At 43.8% G+C, this 26081-nt stretch overlaps 1 protein-coding gene across 1 annotated transcript in view; it reads right to left on the bottom strand.

Moving 5' to 3' along the window:
* MAMLD1 (mastermind like domain containing 1) overlaps positions 1-26081 on the bottom strand; it is a 303225-nt gene that overhangs the window by 9974 nt on the left and 267170 nt on the right. Inside the window, exon 3 of the mRNA XM_075323789.1 lies at positions 849-986. Coding sequence (XP_075179904.1) covers positions 849-986 — 138 coding nt within the window. The remainder of the gene's footprint in view (positions 1-848; positions 987-26081) is intronic.

Below are 26081 nucleotides of genomic sequence, written 5' to 3'. Positions count from 1 at the left end.
AGGTGTAGCCCCGTTTTAGTGTGAATTTCTGGATCCTAAGGGTCAATCCTGGACTGGTGGATCGTGGGATCCTGGAACTATAGGATTGGTCTAACCACGTCCCACGTGTGACGCTGACGAGGGGGATGAGGGGCCTAGTGGAGCCTGAAGGTATCCGGGTGCCAGGGAAGTGGTCATCTGCCAATGTATACCGAATACCTGTGAATGTGGAGATTGAGGAGAACCCCTATGGGACCAATGCCAGTGCCATAAAAGTGCCTGTATATACAATAACGTTATTGTTTGGTTGGAACCACGGAGTGAAGGTGCCGTATGAATGAAGTGGTGGGCGAACGGCACAGAAGATCTCCTGCAAGTGGAGTGAGGTCCGGCAGGTATGCACACACGGCTACCATTGCCTGCCGTCCTCTTCTACAGTCATGACCACTCATATAGAGACAGTTAGTTGCTCGTGGCCATAACCATGGATATCTAAGCTACTGTAATGCCCTGCACATGAGGTAAACAACATAGCGAAGCAGGAGAACTATACTACATTTCTAATTGGAGGTATTTGCTAATATTAGTATTACACCTACTACATATTGGGATAGGATCTTGGAGATGGGAATAACCCTTTAATGGTTTGAACTCAGCTGAAGTAACGGTAACCTAAATGTCAGAGTGTGATGGTGCAATATGTCAGCACATAGGGCCCCCCTTTACTCCTTTCCCCAGGGCCGCAATCTGTCTAAATCTGGCCCTGGCAACCTGTGCACAAGCATTTGGTTAAAAGTTAAATTTCCAAAAACGGTATATTAAACAAGTTTTATCCAATGGTGAGAAATAAAGAAATGATTTTTACAAACCTGCTGCCGCCTCATTATTTGCTCCTTCAAGATAGCGTTGCGTATGTAGCCATTAGCCGTGAGAGTAGTAGGGCCTGGGCCTGCACTTGGTATGGAGCCTGGTTCTTGCATTCTGGGAACAATTCCAACATTTGGATCCTGCCAAGAAAAAAGAGAAGCAAAATAAAAAAGAAGAAACAATAAATCAGATGAGAATGATTACTAAACTGGAATTTCACCATATTTTGCAGTATTCGTATCATTTAAAGTCCTTTCAAGCAAATTTCTCACAGATTTCCTTATTTTGTTTTGAAGAACAATGTATTAATCCATTTCTCAGAATATGAGGAGAATATTTTTGGCTTTGTATAAAAACATTACAGAATTAAAGACAACGCTCATTTCTTAAAGAGAACCTGTCAGGTCCAATATGCACCCAGAATCATGAGCAGTTCCTGGGTACATATTACTAATCCCTGCCTAACAGTCCCTGTGTCTAGTAGCATAAATCAAGAGATCTCTAGAAAAAGTATGTCTAAAGATCCTTTATAATATGCTAATGAGCGCAGGGACTAGTCACAAGGGCGTTAGTTCCTTCACTCATTACGCCCTCTTAGCATGTTTGTACGCCCATAGGGGCATGCTAACATGCTATGCAATGCCCATTGACCAGCATCAACAGCGGTGATGTGCGTACCTGTGTCCATTGTCACCGCCTCAGACGCCGGGCTTAGGGTCACGACGCATGATCAGAAGTCACCACACTTCGGGTCATGCGCACTATGAAGCCAGGTGTATGCATCCCAGCTTCACAGAGGGCTAGTGATATAAATGAATCTTCCCTACAAGATACATTGAGTTTTTCTTATAGAATGTAAATGTGCGCTTAGCTCTCCCCAGGGTGGAGTTTGGGGGAGTTGAGAGACCCCCATTCCCACACCCTACACATTAGCCTCCTGATGAAAAGGTTTGTCTTGAAACGTGCGTCGAGGTTCTGAGGGTTTCTTTGACCTTATACTAGGCAAGTATGGTACAGTAATTTATGCTACATTTAACTAAGAGCCTCTGTTATAAGGCGATTGATTTAGTCGTGTTTGGGGGTAGTGGATATTCACATCCAGCCCGAGTAGACAAGTCAGTGAATGGGCTGTGCTTTTCCTCCTTATTAACCCCTTGTACTCCTTATAAACTCCATAGCTATAATCTAATATCATTTCTAAGGGGGAATCTATATGTATGTAGATGAGATCCCTCCTATATAGGTTTTATAGATTTATATGAGAGTTGAATTTGTTCCTTTGGGGATTGAATATTTATATACAGAGGCTATTATATGTATTTATTGATGTAATATTTATTAATTTAATATATGTATCAGTGCTCTTTCTAATATTGGTGAAAGGGCAGAGGTGATGTTTTAATGATATAAACTCTGATATATTTTCGTTATGAACAAAGTATAACCTCCTTCTGCTCTCCTCACCAATAATATTTTTTTAGGTCAAAGATCCCTTTGTCTATGTGTTTTTTCTGGTGATGTTTTTCTTGATGTTGTGATGTTTTTAGTGATTTGGAATAAATAAAAAAAATTTTTAAAAAATATTTTTTGCAAAATAAAATTATTTTGATACAATATACTCTGATTTCTGTTTGTTTGTTGATGACATTAGACTGTCAGCCAATCGCTTTGATATCACAAGTTCGACCTTCGCTGTCTTATGTGAATTATTAATGTGTATCCTTAAAGGAATATTCCCATCATCAAGATCCTTTCACAATATGAAGTAGGATTAATATTAATAATATTAGCAAATACCTCCAATTAGAATTATAGTATAGTTCTCCTGATATAGCCATGTCTCTTACCTCATGCGCAGGGCATTGCAGGTAGGTATCCATGGTTAAGACCAAGAGCAACTGACTAACTGTCACCATATGAATGGGCATAACCATGGATACCCAAGCTGCAATGCCCTGCACATGAGGTAAGAGATATGGCTATATCAGGAGAACTATACTACATTTCTAATTGGAGGTATTTGCTAATATTATTATTATTATTATTATTATTATTACTACATCTACTACATAATGGGATAGGATCTTGGAGATGGGAATACCTCCTTAAGGATACACATTAATAATACACATACAACAGCGAAGGCCGAACTTGCCGATATCGGAGGGATGGACTGACAGTAAATGTGTAGGGTATTTAGTTGTTTTTTTGGTTGGTGCCTGTTCACATTTGTGGAAGCTGCTGGTCAGTTTTCTAATATAGATATAATGTGTAGGATACTACATATTGGGATAGGATCTTAAAGATGGGAATATCTATATAAGTAGTAGTGTGCCATTTGGCCATTTACCGGGCTGCAAAAAAATAAGTTTTTACGTCTTAATTGCTCATTTCTGCAGTGCAGTTATCAGCAGAAATATATTCTGTATGTTAATAACCGAACAATTTCCCACCAGGCTTTCTGAAATTGGACCCACAAGGAAGCGTCCTCCAGGTGTGAAGTGACATTGCTGTGGATTCATAGGGACTACTACAAAACTTATTTACCAGTCTAAAAGAATAACCATATTCCAGCGATTGCTGGAGTATCCCTTTAAATCTCACTTTTCCCCATACGTTCTGTGATTAGATGATGTGTCAGCAAAACTCATGATTTCCCGTAAGTATAAATCCAGGCTCTGCAGCTTTTGTTTCAGTGTTATCAGCAGATGAACTCCTAGAAAAGCCCAGACTGTATGTGCTGTAAGAAATGGGCTGAGAACAGGAAGCCGTACAATCCTAAGGAGACGCAAAGGAAGTCTGCGGGGCACTGTCACACGGAGAAAGACATTTCACATTCGAAATTTGGGACTCTGCAAAAACATTTTGCAATCCCATATAGATATAGAGATTATTGGAATTTTTTTTTTGCATTCATTTTTGTATGATTTAGCAGGGTCCACAAAGGTAAAGACTCTCATCAGTAATTAAATGATTGTGCATTGTGTTCAGTATACGCCAAAACTGACCAGAGTAATATACAAATCAAATGTCATTGAAATGGGAGGATATCTAGTGGTCAGCACTGGTAGCACACATTTATTTTACTTATTTTAAAGGGAACCTGTCAGGTGCAATATTCACCCAGAATCACGAGCAGTTCTAGGTGCATATTGATAATCCCTGCCTAACCGTCCATGTATCTGGTAGCATAGATAAAAAGATATTTAGAAAAAGTATTTGTAAAGATCCCATATGAAATGCTAATGAGCGCAGGGACTAGTCGCAAGGGCGTTAGTTCCCTTGGCTAGTTGGCCCCCTTAGGATGTAATCACACCCCTGTGGATGTGCCAGCATGCTAATGAATGTGTAGCATCAGAGGATGATCTCACTCCCTCCCTCTTTGCTGCCATCACGTCCAACTCATAGATTTCGGCTCAGTGCGCATAATCCCGGACGTCACGTCACTTCCAGACAGGAAGGTGTCTGATTGACACCTTCCTGTTAGAGCCTGATGTGGGTGGAACAGCTCTCTCTGCACCCAGTAATCTAAAGGCCCCGTTACACGCAGCGATATCGCTACCAATATCGCTAGCGAGCGTACCCGCCCCCGTCGGTTGTGCGTCACGGGCAAATCGCTGCCCGTGGCGCACAACATCGCTCGGACCCGTCACACGGACTTACCTGCTGAGCGACGTCGCTGTTGCCGGCAAACCGCCTCCTTTCTAAGGGGGCGGTTCATGCAGCATAACAGTGGCGTCACTGAGCGGCCACCCAATAGAAGCGGAGTGGCGGAGATGAGAGGGCGTAACATCCCGCCCACCTCCTTCCTTCCTCATTGCGGACAGCTGCAGGTACGAGATAGTTCCTCAATTCCTGCGGTGTCACACGTAGTGATGTGTGCTACCGCAGGAATGATGAATAATCAGCTTCCTGCAACAGCAACGATTTTATGAAAATGAACGACTTGTCAACGATCAACGATAAGGTGAGTATTTTTGATCGCTAACACTCGCTCGGAGCTGTTACACACAACGACGTCGCTAACGACACCGGATGTGCATCACGGAATCCGTGACCCCAGCGATATATCGTTAATACGTCGTTGCGTGTAACAGGGCCTTTAGTGATACATCATTGGATTCAGAATCTCTTTGCTTTATGCTGCTTTTAGATGAGGTAGTAAAAACCTGCTGACAGATTCCCTTTAACTATGAACCTCATGTTCAGTTTTGTAAATTCTGCTTTTCCCCAATAGAATAATGTTTAATATTTGGATGTGTGATCTATGTGATTTTTTTTAAAGCTACATTGAATTGACAACACTATCTGCCCTTATTAACTGTTTACACCTTTATATAGAAATAAAGACCTGTGCTCCATGCCAGCTAGTAATCCCTCTGAATTAAATCACTACTCAATGTTAAAAAGTGATATTTTTTTCCCCTTTAACGCTGCTTTTCACAATCCACCGAAATATAACAACCTGATGGTAATGCCCGTCAGATCTACTCAAAGTCTACCGCTGAAAAATCACTATTTTGTATGTACCTTGGAAAGACAGAATTCCCCGCCAGGTACTTGGTGCTGCTAAAATCACTTTCCTTATTTATCAATGTGTCACTAGGTGAATGCGGCCGCCCTCCTGTGTTGTTTAACAAGGAACCTTAAAATGTAAGCACTTAATGCACAGTGTAGCATCGCCTATATCCAGCCGGCTGCCTCTGTGTCACAAGCCATCTATTATTCTGCAGTTACTGGTAAGCTTTGAATAATATGGATCGCCTCTGGGGGAATATTTGAAAAAAGGACGGATACGGTTTGTATACTCTTTACATGAAAGAGGCCGCAGTGCTTCTAACACCACAAGCCTAACCGCCGTCTTGCTTTTTTCCTTCCCCCTAGATGCTGCTCGTTGCGTGCGGACGGTCTGCTTTTATTGAACCGTACAAGTTTAACATACTAAGATCCTTTCTGATGTTTTGCTTACGGCTATAACCAGTCACAACAATGGGCAACATGGCATCATCGTGTTCACCCCCGATACGTCGGCAGCTAACCCAGACAGTCCGCACTCCGATACTTCACTGGCAATTCTGATTGGGGGGTTGACATCTCCCATAAGTCGATGCCCCTAAGCATATACTATATATAGATCTCACTATATGGTGCCCTATTAGATGACATCTGGATTTATTAACCATTTGGTCAAATATTCAGTCTTCTTTTTAGATTTTTGTACTTTTAGTTTCTTTGGATAAAATGATAAATCAATTATGAGCCCATAAATTGTCATATTCCACATTATCAATTCAAGGTGATGCCAAATATGGCTGCCATTACACATCACTTGAAGTATCATTGGGGTAATTCAGGATGGCCAATGGAATATTATTAGGGTAATTGGGATAATTGGGGTAAAATCCCCCTTTTATGAATCCAGAATGACAAATATGCTTAGTTGTGCATATCACATAAAAAAAATCAGAATATGTGCTATATGAACAAAAGTGTTAGAACTTATTAATTCAATTCAGGTTTTTCATTCAATTACATTAACATACTGCAAATGCACTAGACCCCGCTGGGGAAGACTATTCTCCTTTCGGAGACCTGTTGGTCAGGTCTGTTTGTCAGGTCTCCGCAAGGAGAATAGTCTTCCCCGTGGTCTCCACTATAGCTTCTCATAAGCCAGATCAGATCCCATACTTTGCACTGACAAGGGGTAATCACCCCGAAACACCATGTCTGCAAATTGGGGTTCTGAACTGGTATAAATCCCAAGTCATATGAAAAGGCTTGTTAAAGGGAACCTGTCATCAGAAATTTAGCTATCCACCTAAAAGTTTCCCCCTCTGCAGCTCCTGGGCTGCATTCTAGCAAGGTTCCTGTAGTTTTTCTTGCCCCTTTTAGCCCAAAATAAACACTTTATAAAGTAGTACCTGCTCGTATGTAAATTTTCTCATTTTTCCATGTGGGCGGTCTGTCTGGTGTCTGTGCCTGTCCTCCTACCGATTTACGCCCCCCCCCAGAACGCAGAATTTCAAACCTCAAGACGCCGCCCCTGGGCGCCTGAGGTCCTGCGCATGCGCTCTGCTACCGTAGCGGGACAGTGCACAGCGTGCACGTGTGACCGCTGGTGACGGTATGCGCAGGCACGATGTTATGGGCGGCGCTGTGAGTGTCCTCAGCAAGTGCCGCCCATAACCTCGTGACCGCACTTTCCTCTCTTCCTCCATCGTTCTGCGCCAGCGCTCGCTGGCGCGGTGACCCGACGTCACCTCCTCCCATCTATTTCCTGCTGCAGGGCAAGATGGGAGGAGGTGACGTCGGGTCACCGCGCCAGCGAGCGCTGGCGCAGAACGATGGAGGAAGAGAGGAAAGTGCGGTCACGAGGTTATGGGCGGCACTTGCTGAGGACACTCACAGCGCCGCCCATAACATCGTGCCTGCGCATACCGTCACCAGCGGTCACACGTGCACGCTGTGCACTGTCCCGCTACGGTAGCAGAGCGCATGCGCAGGACCTCAGGCGCCCAGGGGCGGCGTCTTGAGGTTTGAAATTCTGCGTTCTGTGGGGGGCGTAAATCGGTAGGAGGACAGGCACAGACACCAGACAGACCGCCCACATGGAAAAATGAGAAAATTTACATACGAGCAGGTACTACTTTATAAAGTGTTTATTTTGGGCTAAAAGGGGCAAGAAAAACTACAGGAACCTTGCTAGAATGCAGCCCAGGAGCTGCAGAGGGGGAAACTTTTAGGTGGATAGCTAAATTTCTGATGACAGGTTCCCTTTAAATGGCCACTTTTGACTTTTAGGATTGCTACTTCCAATAGGTGGCGCTAGAGTTTGTCTCCTTTCTGGAGAGACAATTTAACTAGACCCCGTCAGCATTTTGGAAAATTGTAGGCTTCCAAGTTTGATAGAATGATTTGGAGATGGCCACTTTCTGTTCCCCATGACTGTACCCAGGGTGCAAAACAAGGTCTGTAAAGACAGGATTGGGAGAATTTGGAGTGAAGCACTTGACTGGTCATCTAACACCTTTGGGATGAATGAAATGGTCATTGTGAGACCGGCCCTATCATCCAGCATTAATATCTGGCCTCACAAATGATCTGGCTGAAGGGATCAAAATTCTCACAGACACCTCCAAAATCTTGGAGAAAACCTCCCCACAAGAGTGGAAGATGTCAAAACTGAAAAGGAGGACCCGATCTCCATATTAATATGTATGAATTTAGAATAGGAGGTCAGAAAAGCTTCTTTTTTTTCACAGCTACATTGAATTGACAACACTATCTGCCCTTATTAACTGTTAACACCTTTGTATAGAAATAAAGACCTGCGCTCCATGCCATCTAGTAATCCCTCTGAATTAAATCACTACTCAATGTTAAAAAGTGATATTTTTTCCCCTTTAACAGTGCCTTTCACAATCCACCGAAATATAACAGCCTGATGTAAGGTGGAGATGTCTCAATACTTTTGTCCAGGGAGGGCCATAAATTGCTCTTGAACAAGGGCCCTTTTATGTATGTGTCTGCCAATGCTTTTGTCAGGGGTGTAACTGGGGGGGGGGGGCAGATGGAGCATTTGCCTTGGGCACAGCGGCAGGGGGGCACCATCAATCAGGTCTAAGGTGTCTCCTTGGCAGCTGCATTTTTCCATCCTCTTTCCCGTAGTGTGGGTTGGTCGCTGTCTGAGCTGGCTGTCAAGCTGACAGCCGGCTCAGAGAAAGTCCAGTGCTCTGGCTCACAGTGAGCAATTGTATTCATGTATTTCAGTCACGAGTACAATTGAAGCACTGACCAGTGCTACTTCCGGGTCAAGGCGACATTGCATTGTGATCAGGTCAGGTGATTACACTGCTAACGTCACTCCTCGGCACCACATAGACGGCAGGAGTTTGTTGTGGTAAGTGCTCTAATGGAGCTGAAGACAAAAAGAAGGGGGGAGAAATTTGAATACATAATATGGGGAGAGAGGGTGGAGGGAATGTATACAGACACAGTATGGGAACAGGGGGGAATGAATGTGAACACAGCATGGGGAGCAAACTGGGGTGGAAAGAAATTTGAGGACACAGGATAGGGAGCGATGGTGGGATTTGTGAGGACATAGTATGGTGAGCAAGAAGGTAAATTTGATGACACAGTATGGGGAATGAGGGGAAAATGTATGTGGACACAGTATGAGGAGTGAGGAGGCATGGGTGCAGACACAGTATGAGCAGTGAAGGTAGATGGGTGTGGACACAGTATGGCAAGCAAGGAAGAGATGGTGCAGTATGGGATTAGAAAAATATGAGGGGGCACAGAATACAGACTGGGTAGTGTGTGTGGGGGGTGGTATGGAGAGGGGGCATCATGGGGGACAGTGTGAGGCCATAGTGAGGAGGGGACAGTATGTTGGGGAGATGGAGTGTGATGAGTTAGCACAGTGTAGAAACTGGGCAGTATAGGAGGACACAGTGTGAGAGGACAATGAGAAGATAGGGCCCAGTATAGAAAGAAGAAGGCAGTGAAAAGGCCATGCACCATAAGATGGACAGTGTGCGCATCATATTTTGTGCAGGGAACATAGTGATGGGCAATTACTTATTCAGGTGCACAGCATAGGGTAGATTTTTTTATTCAGGAGCATTAAATTCATACTGCTATTTTTAAGGGCATCGTGTCAGGGTTTGCTGCAGAAGACTGAAGAAGATGGAGGTCTGCAAAGACAAGCTGTGGTTTAGAAAAGTGCAGACTAGATATGCATTGTGTTGCTCAATGAAAATGAATTCAGTGTGCCCTGTCACATCTAGCCCTAATGTGGTAAGAAGTATACAAATCACAAACTTGCACTCACATGACTGCCCACTGTTGCCAGTGCCACCGTCAAGGGAGAATCCTAAAAGTGTGCAGTGCACGTTGCCAGCATTCAGAAGATTGCAGTCACCTAGAGTGACTGCAGACTTCATCACAAACCTGGACAATCCCTTAAATGATAAAATTAAGCAGTGTAGCATGGCCAATCTAACAGTGTGTAATATACGCACTGTCAAAATTGATCTTTGCTTGCTAGTTCCAGATGACAGGCAACTTCAGTCATATGCAGTTTTCATACTTACAGTCATGTAATAATTAGGAAGAGCAGCTCACCGGCATGTAACTGTATGTGCACATGGTGACTACTCAAACCGCTTGGGGGGGTGGGGTGGTCGCTAAACTAAATTCTTGCCCCGGGTACCACCTCTGCTTTCGTCCAAATAGTAATCAATGCACACTCTAAACATAAACAACTGGGACACAAAACCTCTTAATGCCTTTCTTTGGGATATATACATTAGGAATGCTTGCATCCTTTTTTGCATACATTTCTATTTTATTTTTTTATTGTTGTGTGGCAAACAATGCTTTTGAAAGTAGGGGGATAATCACTTTTTACAATGGAGGTCTATGGTAACTGTATGGTTTATATACCATATAGGTTGTAATGTATAAAAAGTAACAAGTTTCACGAGTGTACAGTACAGACCAAAAGTTTGGACACACCTTCTCATCTCTAGAACAACTGTGAAGAGGAGACTTTGTGCAGCAGGCCTTCATGGTAAAATAGCTGCTAGGAAACCACTGCTAAGGACAGGCAACAAGCAGAAGAGACTTGTTTGGGCTAAAGAACACAAGGAATGGACATTAGACCAGTGGAAATCTGTGCTTTGGTCTGATGAGTCCAAATTTGAGATCTTTGGATCCAACCACCGTGTCTTTGTAGAAAAGGTGAACGGATGGACTCTACATGGCTGGTTCCCACCGTCAAGCATGGAGGAGGAGGTGTGATGGTGTGGGGGTGCTTTGCTGGTAACACTGTTGGGAATTTATTCAAAATTGAAGACATACAGAACCAGCATGGCTACCACAGCATCTTGCAGCAGCATGCTATTCCATCCAGTTTGCGTTTAGTTGGACCATCATTTATTTTTCAACAGGACAATGTCCCCAAATACACCTCCAGGCTGTGTAAGGGCTATTTGACTAAGAAGGAGAGTGATGGGGTGCTATGCCAGATGACCTGGCCTTCACAGTCACCAGCCCTGAACCCAATCGAGATGGTTTGGGGTGAAATGGACCGCAGAGTGATGACAAAAGGGCCAACAAGTGCTAGGCATCTCTGGGAACTCCTTCAAGACTGTTGGAAAACCATTTCCGGTGACTACCTCGTGAAGCTCATCAAGAGAATGCCAAGAGTGTGCAAAGTAGTAATCAAAGCAAAAGGTGGCTACTTTGAAGAACCTAGAATATAAGACAGATTTTCAGTTGTTTCACACTTTAAGTATTTCATTCCACATGTTTTAATTCATAGTTTTGATGCCTTCAATGTGAATCTACAATTTCACGAAAATAAAGAAAACTCATTGAATGAGAAGGTGTGTCCAAACTTTTGGTCTGTACTGTATATAAAACACACCAACACATACAAAATAAGCACAAACAATACACGAGTCAAGGAAGCCTCACTGCAGACGAGGGGTCTGTTGTTTCTCATCTTCTCCATAAGCAGCTATATCACCGTCCTCTCCTTTCACAAGAGCAGCGCATGTAGGTAAGTGGATCGCCACTAGTGGGAAGTGCAGTATTTCTTATGGCTCAGTAACAGCTGAACAGTGCAGCTTTGTTATCATATTGTTAGATGTTTGTGGATATTGAAACATGTTCCTTCATTTTCTTTTCAAGGAAACAATTGAATTCTCTCTTAAAGCCACAGCTCACATGCACCGCGTGCCACCCATCCATACCGCCAGATCTAAACGTAAAGATTACATACAGTAATTATGATCTAACATGGGCTTCTTGGGTGGTCAGTGCTCAACAAGATTTGTAAGGGCTTCACAGCAATTCGGTATGACACAAAATAGATGACGTTTGCTGGGTTTCAATCAGTCGGCGCTTTCTTTACATTGCAGGAAGTATCAAATGACAATTTTATATTTATGCCGCTTGTAATCATAATATGTTTCCAGTTAATCTGTATGCAATTAGCATTGCAAATGTTTTCAGGTATGAGCATGTGCCCTGGGGCTTAGTTATTAAAGGCAAATTCATATGCAGCACAGATATTACACACAGACGCACACTCGCTCCGCCTTTGGAGACCGCTTTCTCTTATAGGTTTGTGAACTGTAAGCTTTTAAATCCAGGTTCCTCGTCTTTCATTGTCAAATATTGCAATTTAGGTAATATTGTACTGTCGGTCTCTTTGCCCCCTACATTTAAAGCTATACAGACTGCCTTAGGGAGGCAGACTGGGGAATTTGATTTCCGAATGTTGCATTGGTATATCAGGCAATTAAAAGGGTGGTCCAGAGGCCAAAGTAATTTACATCTAAACCACTATCTATTTAGTTCCGTAAACTATTTTCTAATATACTTGCATTAACAATTCAATATCCTTCTTTCACTACCCAATCTAACTGCTATTGTTTGTTATTTTTTTTCCCTACGTCCTTATTGATGACGCTTTGTTTGAGAATCGCAGTGCATGCTGGGATACTCACATAAAGTGTCATTAAGGGGCAGAGGTTGCGGTCTGTGAAACAAACTACCATCAGTGACACTCATTTCAAGGGTTGGGTGTCACGGTTCCGTTGTGCGGAGCATTTGAATTTGCATTTGAAAATGCTCTGCTATGTGTCTTGTGCACTTGCTCATAGGTTGTCTTTCAGCACGAGGGTCCACACTGGTTTTGGAAGGTGCCTTCACAGATATGCCTCGTTCTTAGTGATTGCTCTATTTCTTTACTGGGCTTGCTCTGTCTGAACTCCACCAGTCGTACTTCCTGTTTGCTGAGTGTGCTCTTGGCTCCTGTTTGGTGTAAGTGTTCTTATCTTGGCTTCTGATCTCGGACCTCTTCCTGACTTCATCTCTGTCTGCTCCATGAACCTTATATGTTACTTCCCGGCTTCTGACCTCGGACCTCTTCCTGACCACATCTCAGTCTGCTCCCTGAAACTTATATGTTACCTCCTGGCTTATGATCCCAGCTTGTCTGACTACCCTTCTTATCATACTGCTCGTAGTGTCTAGCATCACACTGGGCAAGTCCGTATACACTGTGCGATGTGCACAATGACAGCGCACTCTGTGTTGCCAGCTGAGATCATCAATAACATCCAGTAAGAAAGCAATGAAAGAAAGTGTTTGCATTGATAATTCTATGGGCAAAAACTGATCCACTGGATTGAAAAATTATTTGTCCAGTTGAAGGTATTATCTGCCAAGCAACAAATTAACTGTAAAGGGGGCTTTACACGCTACAATATCGTTAATGTTTTGTCATCGGGGTCAAGTTGTCAGTAACGCACATCCGGCATCATTAACGATATTGCAGCGTGTGACACTGACCAGCGACCTTAAGCGACCTCAAAAATGGTGAAAATCGTTCACCATGGAGAGGTCGTCCAAACTCAAAAATCGGTAAGGGTTGTTTATCCAGGTGGTTCATCGCTCATGCGGCAGCACACATCGCTATGTGTGACACCGCAGGAGCGAGGAACGTCTCCTTACCTGCCGCCGGCCGCAATGATGAAGGAAGGAGATGGGCGGGATGTTACGTCCTGCTCATCTCCGCCCCTCCGCTTTGATTGGCCGGCCGCTTAGTGACGTTGCGGTGACATCGCTGTGATGCCGAACGTCCCTCCCCCTTGAAGGAGGGATTGTTCGGCAGTCACAGCGACGCCGCCGACCAGGTAAGTATGTGTGACGCTGCCGTAGCGATAATGTTCGCTACGGCAGCAATCACAAACAATCGCATGCACGACGGGGGCGGGTGCTTACACGCTCGCTATCGCTACAAATTGCTAGCAATATCGCTACCGTGTAAAGCCCCCTTAAGATACAGGCAAGTTAAAGTTATACATCCAAATATACAGAAGTTAATTTTGCATACCATAAGGCTCTAATTCATCATCTGATTGCTTTGCGGTCTCTTCTCCCTCCGTGCAGTCTATTCTCCCCCTGTGCAGTCTCATCTCCTCCTGTGCTCTCCCTTCTCCCACTGTGCTCTCTTTTATCCCTCTGTGCGGTCTCTCCCTCCTCCTCACTGTGCTCTCTCTTCTCCCACTGTGCGGTCCCTTCTCTCCCCATGTGGCCTTTTCTCTCCCCGTGTGGTCTCTTCTCCCCTCCCTCGTGCGGTGTCTTTTCCCTCCGTGCGGTCTCATCTCCCCGTGCAGTCTCTCTCTCCTCCCCACTGTGCTCTCTCTTCACCCCCTGTGCGGTCCCTCCTCCCCCTGTGTGGTCTCTTCTCTTCCTGTGCGGTCTCTTCTCCCCTCGTGCGGTTTCTTCTCTCCCCATGTTGTCTCGTCTCCCCCATGCAGTCTCTTCTCCCCCTGTGTGGTTTCTTCTCCCCCCTGTGTGGTCTCTTCTCCCCCGTGTGGTCTCTTCTCCCCCGTGTGGTCTCTTCTCCCCCGTGTGGTCTCTTCTCCCCTGTGTGGTCTCTTCTCCCCCGTGAGGTCTCTTCTCCCCCGTGAGGTCTCTTCTCCCCCGTGAGGTCTCTTCTCCCCCGTGAGGTCTCTTCTCCCCCGTGTGGTCTCTCCTCCCCCCTGTGTGGTCTCTTCTCCCCCCTGTGTGGTCTCTTCTATCCCGTGTGGTCTCTTCTACCCCCTGTGTGGTTTCTCCCCCATGCTCTCTCTTCTCACTCTTGCGGTCTCTCTCTCCCCTTGTGTGGTCTCTTCTTCCCCTATGCTGTGTGATGAGCGCAGCACCCCTACTGCTGAGCGGTGTCCCATCGATGCAGGAGATCAGTACTGACCACAAGTGTCAGATGACCTCCCTGGTCTCTGCTCCTGGCTTATTAATTTACATAAACCAGGAACAGTCAGGACGCTGCGACCATCACAGTGCAGAGAGACAGCACATGGGAGGAGAGAGCGCACGGGGTAGGTGGGAGACAGTTACTTGGGTGGCAGACACCATACATCATAAAGGGCTGTGGACACCATAGGGTAAACAGCACTGATGGTCTCCAACAGCGAGTGGGCCCCCCTGTTTGTTCAGGGCCCCGGCACTTGCCCGGGTGCGTCAGGTGGTGACACCGCCCTGGCTTTGCGCCTTCTATTTGTCTATTTTTTTTCTGCACAGATTTTTACAAGACTATTTTATAAGTGCTTGCTTTTGTCACAAAAGACAGGAAAAAAAGACCATTTCTGACTTTGCACTAAATTCATGAATCGCGCCATTTTGAAGAATTTGGCAGCAAAAAAGGGCAACGCATAGACAACCCCAAACACAAAAAAAGGGAGGCGACTTAAAAAATAACAGAATTGATGAATCGGGGCCTAAGTCTTTGATTTAAAATTAATCTATTTTGAGTTTTGGTTGATTCATCCTGCATTTTCCTTTTCTTCTAATCCTGATATATGAAGGGTGATAAAAGGAGCCATAATGTAGCCTTAGATTTATTCTATCTCTTCTTCCCTTCTTGATGTACAGCTATGTGGAAATAGTATCAAGCTCGGGTTTCTGAGTTTATCTCGGGGGCTGGCAGTTACAGGAGGTTTTGTTTGAAGGCTGTAAGTGATCCATGAGTAGATGCTATTGTGAAGAAGTTCTTTTAAGTTTGTCTTTATTCTGTCCTTGTGGCACTTGGCACATCCAACTGCACACAACAAAGCAAAATAGCTTTGATGGGAGCCATGAGAAGATTCTCACACCTGGCAGGGAAAGTTCTAGGCATTTAACAAAACTGAGCAGTTAGTCAGATATCTACAGCTAAACGGAGCCAAGACGAGTGACGTTTCAGATATCCGTGGCCTTGTTTGCCTTGAACTGTTCTGAACTACTGATAAGTAGAAAACTAATACATTTTTTTCATGCTCTTATACATATAGAAAACTTAAAGGCTAAAGGCCCCGTCACACTAAGCAACATCGCTAGCAACATCGCTGCTAACGAACAACTTTTGTGACGTTGCTAGCGATGTTGCGGTGTGTGACATCCAGCAACAACCTGGCCCCTGCTGTGAGGTCGTTGGTTGTTGCTGAATGTCCTGGGCCATTATTTAGTTGTTGCTCTCCCGCTGTGAAGCGCAGATCGCTGTGTGTGACAGCGAGACAGCAACAACTAAATGTGCAGGCAGCAGGAGCCGGCTTCTGCGGAGGCTGGTAACCAATGTAAACATCGGGTAACCAAGAAGCCCTGTCCTTGGTTACCCGATATTTACCTTTGATACCAGCCTCCGCCGCTCTCACTATCAGTGCCGGCTCCTGCTCTGTGCACATGTAGCTGCAGCACACATCGGGTTAATTAACCCGATGTGTGCTGTAACTAGGAGAGCAAGGAGCCAGCGCTAAGCATTGTGCGCTGCTCCCTGCTCTGTGCACATTTAGCTGCAGCACACATCAGGTAATTAACCCGATGTGTGCTGTAACTAGGAGAGCAGGGAGCCAGCGCTCAGTGTGCGCTGCTCCCTGCTCTCTGCACGTGTAGCTGCGTGCGCTGGTAACCAAGGTAAATATCGGGTTGGTTACCCGATATTTACCTTAGTTACCAAGCGCAGCATCTTCCACGCGGCGCTGGGGGCTGGTCACTGGTTGCTGGTGAGCTCACCAGCAACTTGTGTAGCGACGCTCCAGCGATCCCTGCCAGGTCAGGTTGCTGGTGGGATCGCTGGAGCGTCGCAGTGTGACATCTCACCAGCAACCTCCTAGCAACTTACCAGCGATCCCTATCGTTGTTGGGATCGCTGGTAAGTTGCTTAGTGTGACTGGACCTTAAGGCTACTTTCACACTTGCGTTGGACGGGATCCGTAGCATTGCGTTGTGTGACGGATGCAACGGATGCGTTGCATATAGTGGCAAAACGGATGCTATGGATTGTACAAAATAACGCAATCCGTTATAGGTTTTTTTTTCCTTGACTTTACACATCTGAGCATGCGCAGTTGTGTAAAGACGGTTGTGTTAACGGAATCCGTCAAATGATGGATTCTAACGGAATCCGCCACCATAGGCATCCATTATAACGGACGCCAACGGATTCCTGCAGGTTGCGTTTTTTTGACACTCCGCCAAGCACAGAAAAATGCTACATGCAGCGTTCCATCCGCCCGACGGTCACTCGCGGTCAGCGTCAAAACAACTGATGTGCCACGGGACGGATGTAATGCAAGACCATCCGTTGCTATCCGTAGCTAATAGAAGTCTATGAGGAATGTAACAGATTCCTGCAACGGTTACCGTAATTCCCCAAGGCTGCGGATAGCAACGGATCCCGTCCAACGCAAGTGTGAAAGTAGCCTTAACCTTTTCCTATCCTGAGTCCCCCCGGGGGTGGGGGGGGGACACATAAATATTTCATACGCATTTTACTATTCTAAGTCCCTTCTAGCGGGCAACTGAGTGGAAAGTCCCTTTTCTAAGCATAGCAGGACTTCGCGCATAGTGATATTTTTGGCGACCAATGGTTGCATCTGTTCTTGACAACCTTTGACCCAACCCAGTTTCGTCTTCTTCTTGTTTTACAAGTGAAAATGGCTAAGAGATAGCGAAACGAAGGTGCGTAAATCCGGACGAAGTAAGGCAGCGTGTAATCGGAACTAGTGAAAGTAGTAATAGTGGGAGCCATTCAGACGATGGAAGTGAAGTTATAGAGTCGGAACTGAGTGATGTTGAAAGCATCTTTTCTAATGATGTCAGCGACGAACACGACCAGGGTACGGAGGTCGACGCCGATGGGTGGCAACGAATGTCGTCTTCTGCCAATGGGTTTGAGCAGATTCCGTTTTCATTACCGAACGTTGGAATAAAATTAACTGATGACGACCTATAATAGGTTTTCAATTGGCGAAACAGGAAATTGTATTGTATAGGAAAAGGTTAAAGTCCCTGTTCTGGCTATGTAACCCTCACCGCAGACTGGAAATGGTAGATAAAAATGGCAGCTAAAGAAGTAAATATTTTGGCTAACCTGAGTAATAATTGCTTCTTCTTTTGGATCATTATTGAACAAACAGATCTCTATTCTATTGGTTTGGAACGTTATCCAAATGGATTTCAATGCAATTCAATATATAAGCTATAGTGGTTGTACCATCACCCATCATAGGAGATACTGTCACCCAAAGGTTTGCACAAATTTCGCTGACTGTTGTGGTAGTGTCAGGCTCTGTTCAGATTGCAGATTCTGATACTCCAGCCCATGGTTTCTCTGGTGTCTGGAATCAACAAAGGCATCGACCTGCTGTGTGCTGATTCATAGGCAGGCTAGAAATAGTTAATCTCTGCTGGTCTGCTTGCTCCTTTGATCACATATGTTGTGGGGAATCCAAGAAAATCCAAGGCACCGAAAGACTTCTCTCCATTTGTAAATCTTTATTTGTCACCGCATACAAAAGAAAAAATGCAGTAACGATGTTTCGGCCGACAGAGGGCCTTTTTCAAGCCATAAAAAATATATACATGTTGTGGGGAGGCCATTACATCTGCTCCCCTCCTATTTATTCTGGTGGAATCCTACCACCCATGTCAACTATTGTTTGTTCTCTGTTGGTCTATGAGGTGTGATGCTCAAGACTTTATGCAGAAAGTTGTGGTTATTGATTGTTGCAGTTGTGGAGTTTACCCCTGTTGTTTAGTAGCTTCCTTCCTGCTCTTGTTTTTCCTCCTGAATGTCACGCTGTACAAAGGGCTAGTAAGACGTAGTACAGCATATTCCTCACAAGGTGGCAGCAGGGTAGTGAAGGAGAGTCAAAGTAACACTGTAATGGAAAGGCAGCTGAAGTACAGCAGAGTAACTTCAGCAGGCAGCTAACAGGCGAACCACCAGGGGGCAATAGAGTAGTCAAACAGTCAGGGTCTAGCCGGGAAGTCAAGTCAGTGCAGAGGGAGGATCAAAATCAAGTCAAAAAACAGAACCGAGTCAGAAGCCGGGAGATCAGGTATGCAGAGGGAAACACAAACAACAGACAGGAGCGGGAAGTCAGGGACTGGGACAGATGGATGAATGGGGGAGGGTACAGGTCAGGGCATGACAACAAGGAGTCAGATAAACCAGGAAATCTTACCAGAGCCAGTCACAGGCTGCAGAGCAAAACTATAACCAGCACAGTAATGCAGGTTCAGAGACCATATACTGTATAGTGTCTCCTGAAACCAGAATGAGGCTGATGGGAGTTAACCCCTGACATGACCAGGCTGGGTCTATGAAACTCTGGAGCGTAGAATACTGGTCCTGGATAATGATACTGAATCTCTTATTGTCTGCACGCGATGTGACAAGAGTTTTGGTTTTCCCTTGTCTGTCTTTATCTGTGGGTTTCATCACACTCCTGTGCCATCTCTCCCTGGTGGGAAGGAGGAATCAGCTCAGGACTGGTCAGGAGCAGGGCCAGGAAGGAGACTCAGGCATCTCCACCATCCAGACTATTCTTCAGAAAAGGGATAGCATAGGGTAACCTAGCTTTAGGGACAGCTTAAGAGCTCCAGGTCTCCACTATCCCATAGTCCTCGTGACACATACATCACAATCTTGGGCAGTTTAGCTTCACCCCATAAACAATCCTAAGTGCCAACATTTTATCTATACAACACAAAAGATTGTATTATTTATCAATTTTATTTAAAAAGTGAACCCCTGATCACTAGTAAGGCTATCCACTGGCCAACTTCATATTCTTTGTTGGGTCCGATTATCATGTCTGAACCTGGGCTTATTCTGGGCCAGCTCAACTCTGCACGCACTACTTGGAAAATGTCACATTGCATAAAGTCTCATACCATAGCCATACTTAGCGTAGGCTGTTTGCATAAAGAATGATTACAGCTCGCATTGACAATGCAGAGTTTTCAAATATTACATTAGTCTCCTTGGCCAAAAAACACATATAGTCAGCATATTAACCAGCATATAAACGAGGCTGCACAGCTACCATTGCATTCAACCCCTATTACTGGGCTATTGAAAGCATAAATAGCTCCCTTTGATACAGTCACGAACTACTGCATAAATGAGGAAGGTCCTTTGTGGGATCATTAAGCTGAGAACAACTCGCTTGGATTCCAGAAAAACATGAGCTGTGCAGCCCTGTAATCTGTATTTAGGATTATGGATTTCCAACATTCACTACTGTAAGTTATTATTAAACAGATATTATAATTATTAAATCACTAATTTAATTCTCATAATTTAGGGGGTCCTATAGGTAACACAAAAAATACTAATTTATTTGTGGCATTTCACAGGCAGCACATAAAGGTTACAATATAGAGACAATTGGTAATTCGGACAGCTTTATGGAATACATGTGCCACAAAGGTTCACATACTGTAGAACAGGCATGAACAGCCGAAAATCCGTGTGCAGAAGAAGTAGGGGGGTACCTTGTTGTCCAAGAGCTATTTTTGCCAAGATTAAGGGCTGATCACAAAGCACCTTCACCATTGCCACGGTATTTCACAAATGTATCATCAATGAGGCAATTTCTGTGGTTGATTACAATCTATGAGTATCCTTGTGGAGAGAGCTAACCCGGTATAAGGAGACTTATAGGCCATGCAATGCTCCTCTGAGGATGTAAATATGCAACTAGCCTCTTCAGAGAGGAAGAGGACCTGAACTCTAGTGACACCTATTGGATGTAGCAATCCTAAAAGTCAATATCGGCGCAATGATGAGCCTTGCCACATAACTAAGGGTAAGGAGCCAAACCAAAAACTCCATTTGCAGACATGTGTTTGGGCGTGTTTACCCATACTCAGTGAACAGCAGGAGATCTGATTTGGCTTCCTGTGTGAGGAGGCTATTTTCATATTTAAATTGCATGGCCTTTAAGTCTCCTTACACAGGCTTGGCACTTTTCATAAAGGAGAAATGTTCCATCTTAGTTGCCCAGTTGGAGGCCTCAAACCCAGCCAAATAAGTCCTCTTGCTTTGCACTGATAAGGGGTCAAAACCCTGAAACATGTATCTTTAAATGGTGTTTCTGATTATGCTTCTCATTCTAAGTGATGGGGCAAGGCTCGTTAATTGGTCGATTCAGACTTTTAGGATTGTTATATCCAAAGGGTGGCGCTAGAGTTCAAGTCCTCTTCCTCTCTGAGGAGGCTACTTGCAAATCGACGAGTAGTTATCAATAGTGATGAACGAATAGTAAATATTCGGGTTCGGATTTTTCGTACGGACTACCTAGACTATTCAGTGTTTGTCTCAAATAATGAACCTCATGCAAGTCAATAGGGATCCCGAGCATTTTTATGGGAAATCTTCAGGAAAAATGCTGGAGTTCCCCATTGGGTTCTTGAAGATTTCCCAGAAAAATACTTGGGTTCCCCATTGACTTGAATTAGGTTTGTTATTCGTGACAAATACTGGAATATTACTAGGTATTCAGTATGAATAATCTGAACCCGAATATTTAGTATTCGCTCATCACTAGTTATGAACCACGGGATCATCAGAGTCCAAAGCACATGTACAAAATAGAAAATAGAATGTTATACCTCTTTTAAAGCGATGCTTTTCCCCATTGAAAACAGGGTTACTCTCAGCAGTTCATTACCCATCTTAGATGTAGCTGCTATTTAGAGACATAATGTGAAATTTTACGAGATTTGACTCTGGGAGAAAAGGGGGCAAATTCGATGTCTTCTTGTCTAAGCATCGCAGAATTTAATGGCAAAGTAAGAACTGGCAATTGACTATTTTATTTTTTGTTAGTCCACCTACTTTATGTTTGGACTTCTCTACACCAAGGTAATTACCGTATTTTTTGTTTAATAAGATGCACCGGATTATAAAGATGCACCCCAAATTTAGAGGAGGAAAATAGGAAAAAAAAAGTTTTAATGTTAAAATGAGAGTCTGTTTTATAATCCTAGTATGTCATAATCTTAATGGTCACCAGTGGGAGCGGCAGTGGTGGAGTGGCTCAGGAAGGTCACAGGAGGCAGGGTCAGCGAAGCTGCGGGTTCAGAGGAAGGGGTGTGGTGGCTCAGAAGGGTCGGCGATACTGTGGGCTCAGGGGTGTAGTGGCGGGATATGGCTTACTGGGGCGGTGGTGACGGAGCAGGATCATAGGAGGCAGGGTCACAGGACACGCTCAGGGGTGTTGCAGTGGGCGCCATTGATCTGTGAGTGGGCTGCAGGAGTGTCACAGAACGGGATGCATTGAGCTAACTACGGGCTCCATTGAATCGGACTTCAAGAAAATGGCCACGGAGGCGGCACATGCGCACATAGAACTCCATGGCCATTATCTTGAAGTCCATTGCGTCAACCGTGGGCGATTCAATGGAGTCGGCAGTCAGGTCAATGCACCTGTCGCCAAGACACCCCGTCCTGTGACACCCTCGCAGCCCGTCCGCCCACCCGCAGATCAATGGCTCCCACCACGACATTCTGAAGCGCCTCCTGGGGCCCTGTCTCCTTTGACCCCGCTGCACCACCATCGCCCCAGTAAGCCGTATCCGTTTTGTAAGATTTTACCCCCAGTTTTTGGGGAAATAAAAGTGTGTCTCACAATCTGGAAAATACGGCATATATATATATATATATATATATATATATATATATATATATATATATATATATATACTTACTGTGTATATACCGTATATATATAAATATATATATATTTATATATATTTATTTATTTTATTACATGTATAATCATGTTAATAAACAGTATATTATGATTGTTCCTGGTCATGGATGGGTTGGCATAATGCCTCAGTTTGTATCTCTATGACCCTTTTCTTCCATAATTATAAGAGTACAGAACACAAGGCTATATACAAGTGAGTTATTACTGACATTTCTCAGATTAGGTGAAAATTAAAACCTTTTCAAAAGGAAAACTGTACATTTTACAGCCGTGGAAGTGGAAACCACCAACTCAATCACTTAATTCCATCACTAAATGAAATAAAGGCTTTATAGCATCTTGTCTGAGCATTGCTATCTAGCCTCCATGACCTTGCTACAGCCAGAATCTGTGATGTGAGGCAGTTCTGCCTCCTACACAAGTTGATTTAGTGTGTCCTCTGTAAAACATTTTATTCCTCTATTACATCTCAGTAACAATGAATAGAGTAGCTAATATGAAGGTTCATGTGAAGAAAAGTGATTCAACTTGGCTTGAACTGGCAAGACGATTTTTAACAGGGTGTAGTCGAAAAGATCATTGTACCAGTCAATGTGAGAGGAAATATGGGAATGAAAGGTTATCTACAGCCGAGTATGTGCTAAACTGACTTATTCCGTTTTGATACATGTGAACAAAGAGCTTTTTGCAAATTCTGTTAGTTTTCCCATTTATCACATTGATATTTGGCAGAATCTTCTGTGGAGAACCCAAATCTAAGTCTACGCTTAGGAAGGTTTGGAAAAAAAAGTTGGCATTTTCCATTCGAATACAAGAGTCAATGTAACATATAAAGCTGTGTGTATGTATGTATGTATGTATTTATTTATGTATGTATGTATGTATGTATGTATGTATGTGTGTGTGTTTGTGTGTATGTATGTATGTATGTCCGCTAAAGGAATCTGCACCATCGCACTTACAACCACTACATTTTGTACAGACACCTCAAGTGACCCAGGGAACATCATAGATTATGTTTTGAGGGGATAATTTAACCCAGCGCTTCACAGTTATTCACCAAAAAAACCTGCTTACATTAAAGTCAATGGAGCTGGGAGCTACAGGTCATTAATAGAAGCTGTGATTGGTTGCTATAGGCAACAAAGGACATTATTAGTATAAGACAGCTTATGTGTGAGGTAATATGATATCAGTAGAGACAGACACACACAGAGACAGACACACATAGAGACAGATGCACACAGAGAAACACACAGAGACACACAGAGACACACAGAGACACAGAGACAGATACACACAGTGACGCAGAGACACATAGAGACAGACACAGAGCGACAGAGACATGAAGAGACAGACTCAGATAGACACAGAGACAGAGATACACAGAGGCAGACACAGAGACACACAGAGACAGATACACACAGATACATAGAGACAGAGACACAAACAGTGACACAGAGATACACAAAGAGAAACAGACACCCAGAGACAGAGACATGCAGATACAGACTCAGACAGACACCGACAGACACAGAGACACACAGAGACAGACACAGAGACACACAGAGACAGACACAGAGACACAGACACCCAGAGACAGAGACACACATAGTTACAGAGAGAGATAGAGAGGAAGACAGACAGCGAGAGAGGGTGACAGACACAGAGAGGAAAACAGACAGACAGAGAGGGAGACAGACAGTCATAGAGGGAGACAGACAGAGACACTTAGTTACTATCCTGGGCAATGCCGAGTACTACAGCTAGTATAAAATACAGTATAGCTGGTAAGACATCAATGAAGGTGGCAGGGGTTCTCCTCCAGTTTAAATAAGTAAAAGTAATGCCGCCTCACTGGTTTCCAATATCACTGAAGCTTTAGTGAAGGATCCCACTGTCGAGTGCTCAACAGACCCCACTAGGAGGATCAGCAATTAAAGTTTTTTCAAAGATCTGTAAACTTGGCAAAAGGTTTAAAACAAGGAAAATATGAACACTCAACACTTCAAACGCTAAGCGCCCACTTAATGCTGGCGCATGTTATTAGGAAACACCAAACATTTAAACTGAAGTGTTCAATAACCGTTGCCTTTTTTGATCTTGTGGAAAACATCATACGCGCTCATAAGACCCGTCTGCACCGTCTTGAAAGAAATATTTGATTCTTTAAATGGTAAGTAGAAAAGAAACCAGAGTTAATAGGATAGATTCATTGTAAAAATATTGTTAAACATCGATTATTATTTTTAAAGGTTATTAAAATAACAATATTTTCACAAATTATCTGTCCTCTGTTCTTTTCTAATTATCGCTAATGCAATACAAATATATTCTTCTTTTATGAGATGGCAAATCCTATTAAGATTTTCTGAATATTGTCATTTATCTCTTTTCTCACCTATGACCCTGCAAATTCAGGGCCAAAAATGGGAATTTGTATTAGATATAGCCATGTCAATTACTTGGTGTCTCTCTTTGACGCTATGGAATGAATCAAGTTTAAAAAAAAAATGGAGGAAATGTAAATAGATTAATATGTGTTGAGGGGAAAGGAGTGGAGGAGAAGTGGGATTAGAACCCAAAATGCAGCCATGAATAGAAGCCAGAAAGGGAAAATGTAATGGAGGAGCCACCTAAGGAGATAAGGAAAAAGAAAAAAAGGAAAGTATAAATATAAATGTTAAACTATAAATAGATGAATGAAAAACAAAGTGTTGAAGAGAAAGGAGTGCAATAATAAGGAAGCAGGAGAAATGGGATAAGAACCCAGGATGGGCCCATGAATATGAGCCAGAAAAAAAATATTAAACTGAGGCGATACCTAGGGAGAAGAAATAAAGAAAGATGAAGGAAGGAAGGAAGAAACAAAAAAGAAAGGAAGAAAGAAAGAGAAAAGAAGAGAGAAAGAGGAAGGAAGGAAGGAAGGAAGGAAGGAAGGAAGGAAGGAAGAAAGAAAGAGGAAGGAAGGAACCATACATATAAATAGTAAAATATAAATAGATGAAGAATGTCAAAAAGAGTGGAAAGAATTGAGTACAGGAGAAATGGGATAAGAACCCAGAAAGAGAACAGTTCCAAACATTGCAGACAGTAAACGCCTACTGGAGGCAGAATTCAGACGTAGTCTACGACATCTGAGTGTCCACCACCAGTAGGCGTATATGCCCAAAAATGGTTGAAGACAGAGCACAGGTTGATTCAGTTTGTACCATTATAGTCAATGACTCCATCCCATTTTGCAAGAGGTTCGGTTGTAAGCCCCAATAGGACCACTGAACGTGGAGAACAACGCAATGGGAAAGCACCCTGAGCTGTCTATATGGGCATTTAGGTCAGAGGAAGTTGAATAAAATTACATCTTGATATCTGTAATCTGATTTCTTATTCCAGTGAAATTCACATTTTTATTATATGTAAATTTGAAAAACAGCCATCTTCTGCACTTCTGATCATGGGCAGTACACCTCTATGAAACTGGGGCACGTACACCTGGCTTCAGAGGCTCAATGATGTGAGGGATCAAAGCCGTGCGCATGCACAAGATTGCTAAAGAGCTGCTGATGACGCCGGCTCTTGACTGTAGTTTGACTCTGACGAGGTTAAGTCAGGTGGAAGGGGTCTGCTCTATTGTGCCTCATTCCGGGACTCACGCCACTTTATTATGGTGTG

Source organism: Anomaloglossus baeobatrachus, chromosome 9, assembly GCF_048569485.1.
Source record: "Anomaloglossus baeobatrachus isolate aAnoBae1 chromosome 9, aAnoBae1.hap1, whole genome shotgun sequence".
Lineage (NCBI taxonomy): Eukaryota > Metazoa > Chordata > Amphibia > Anura > Aromobatidae > Anomaloglossus > Anomaloglossus baeobatrachus.
This window is presented reverse-complemented; position numbering and strand designations above follow the sequence as displayed.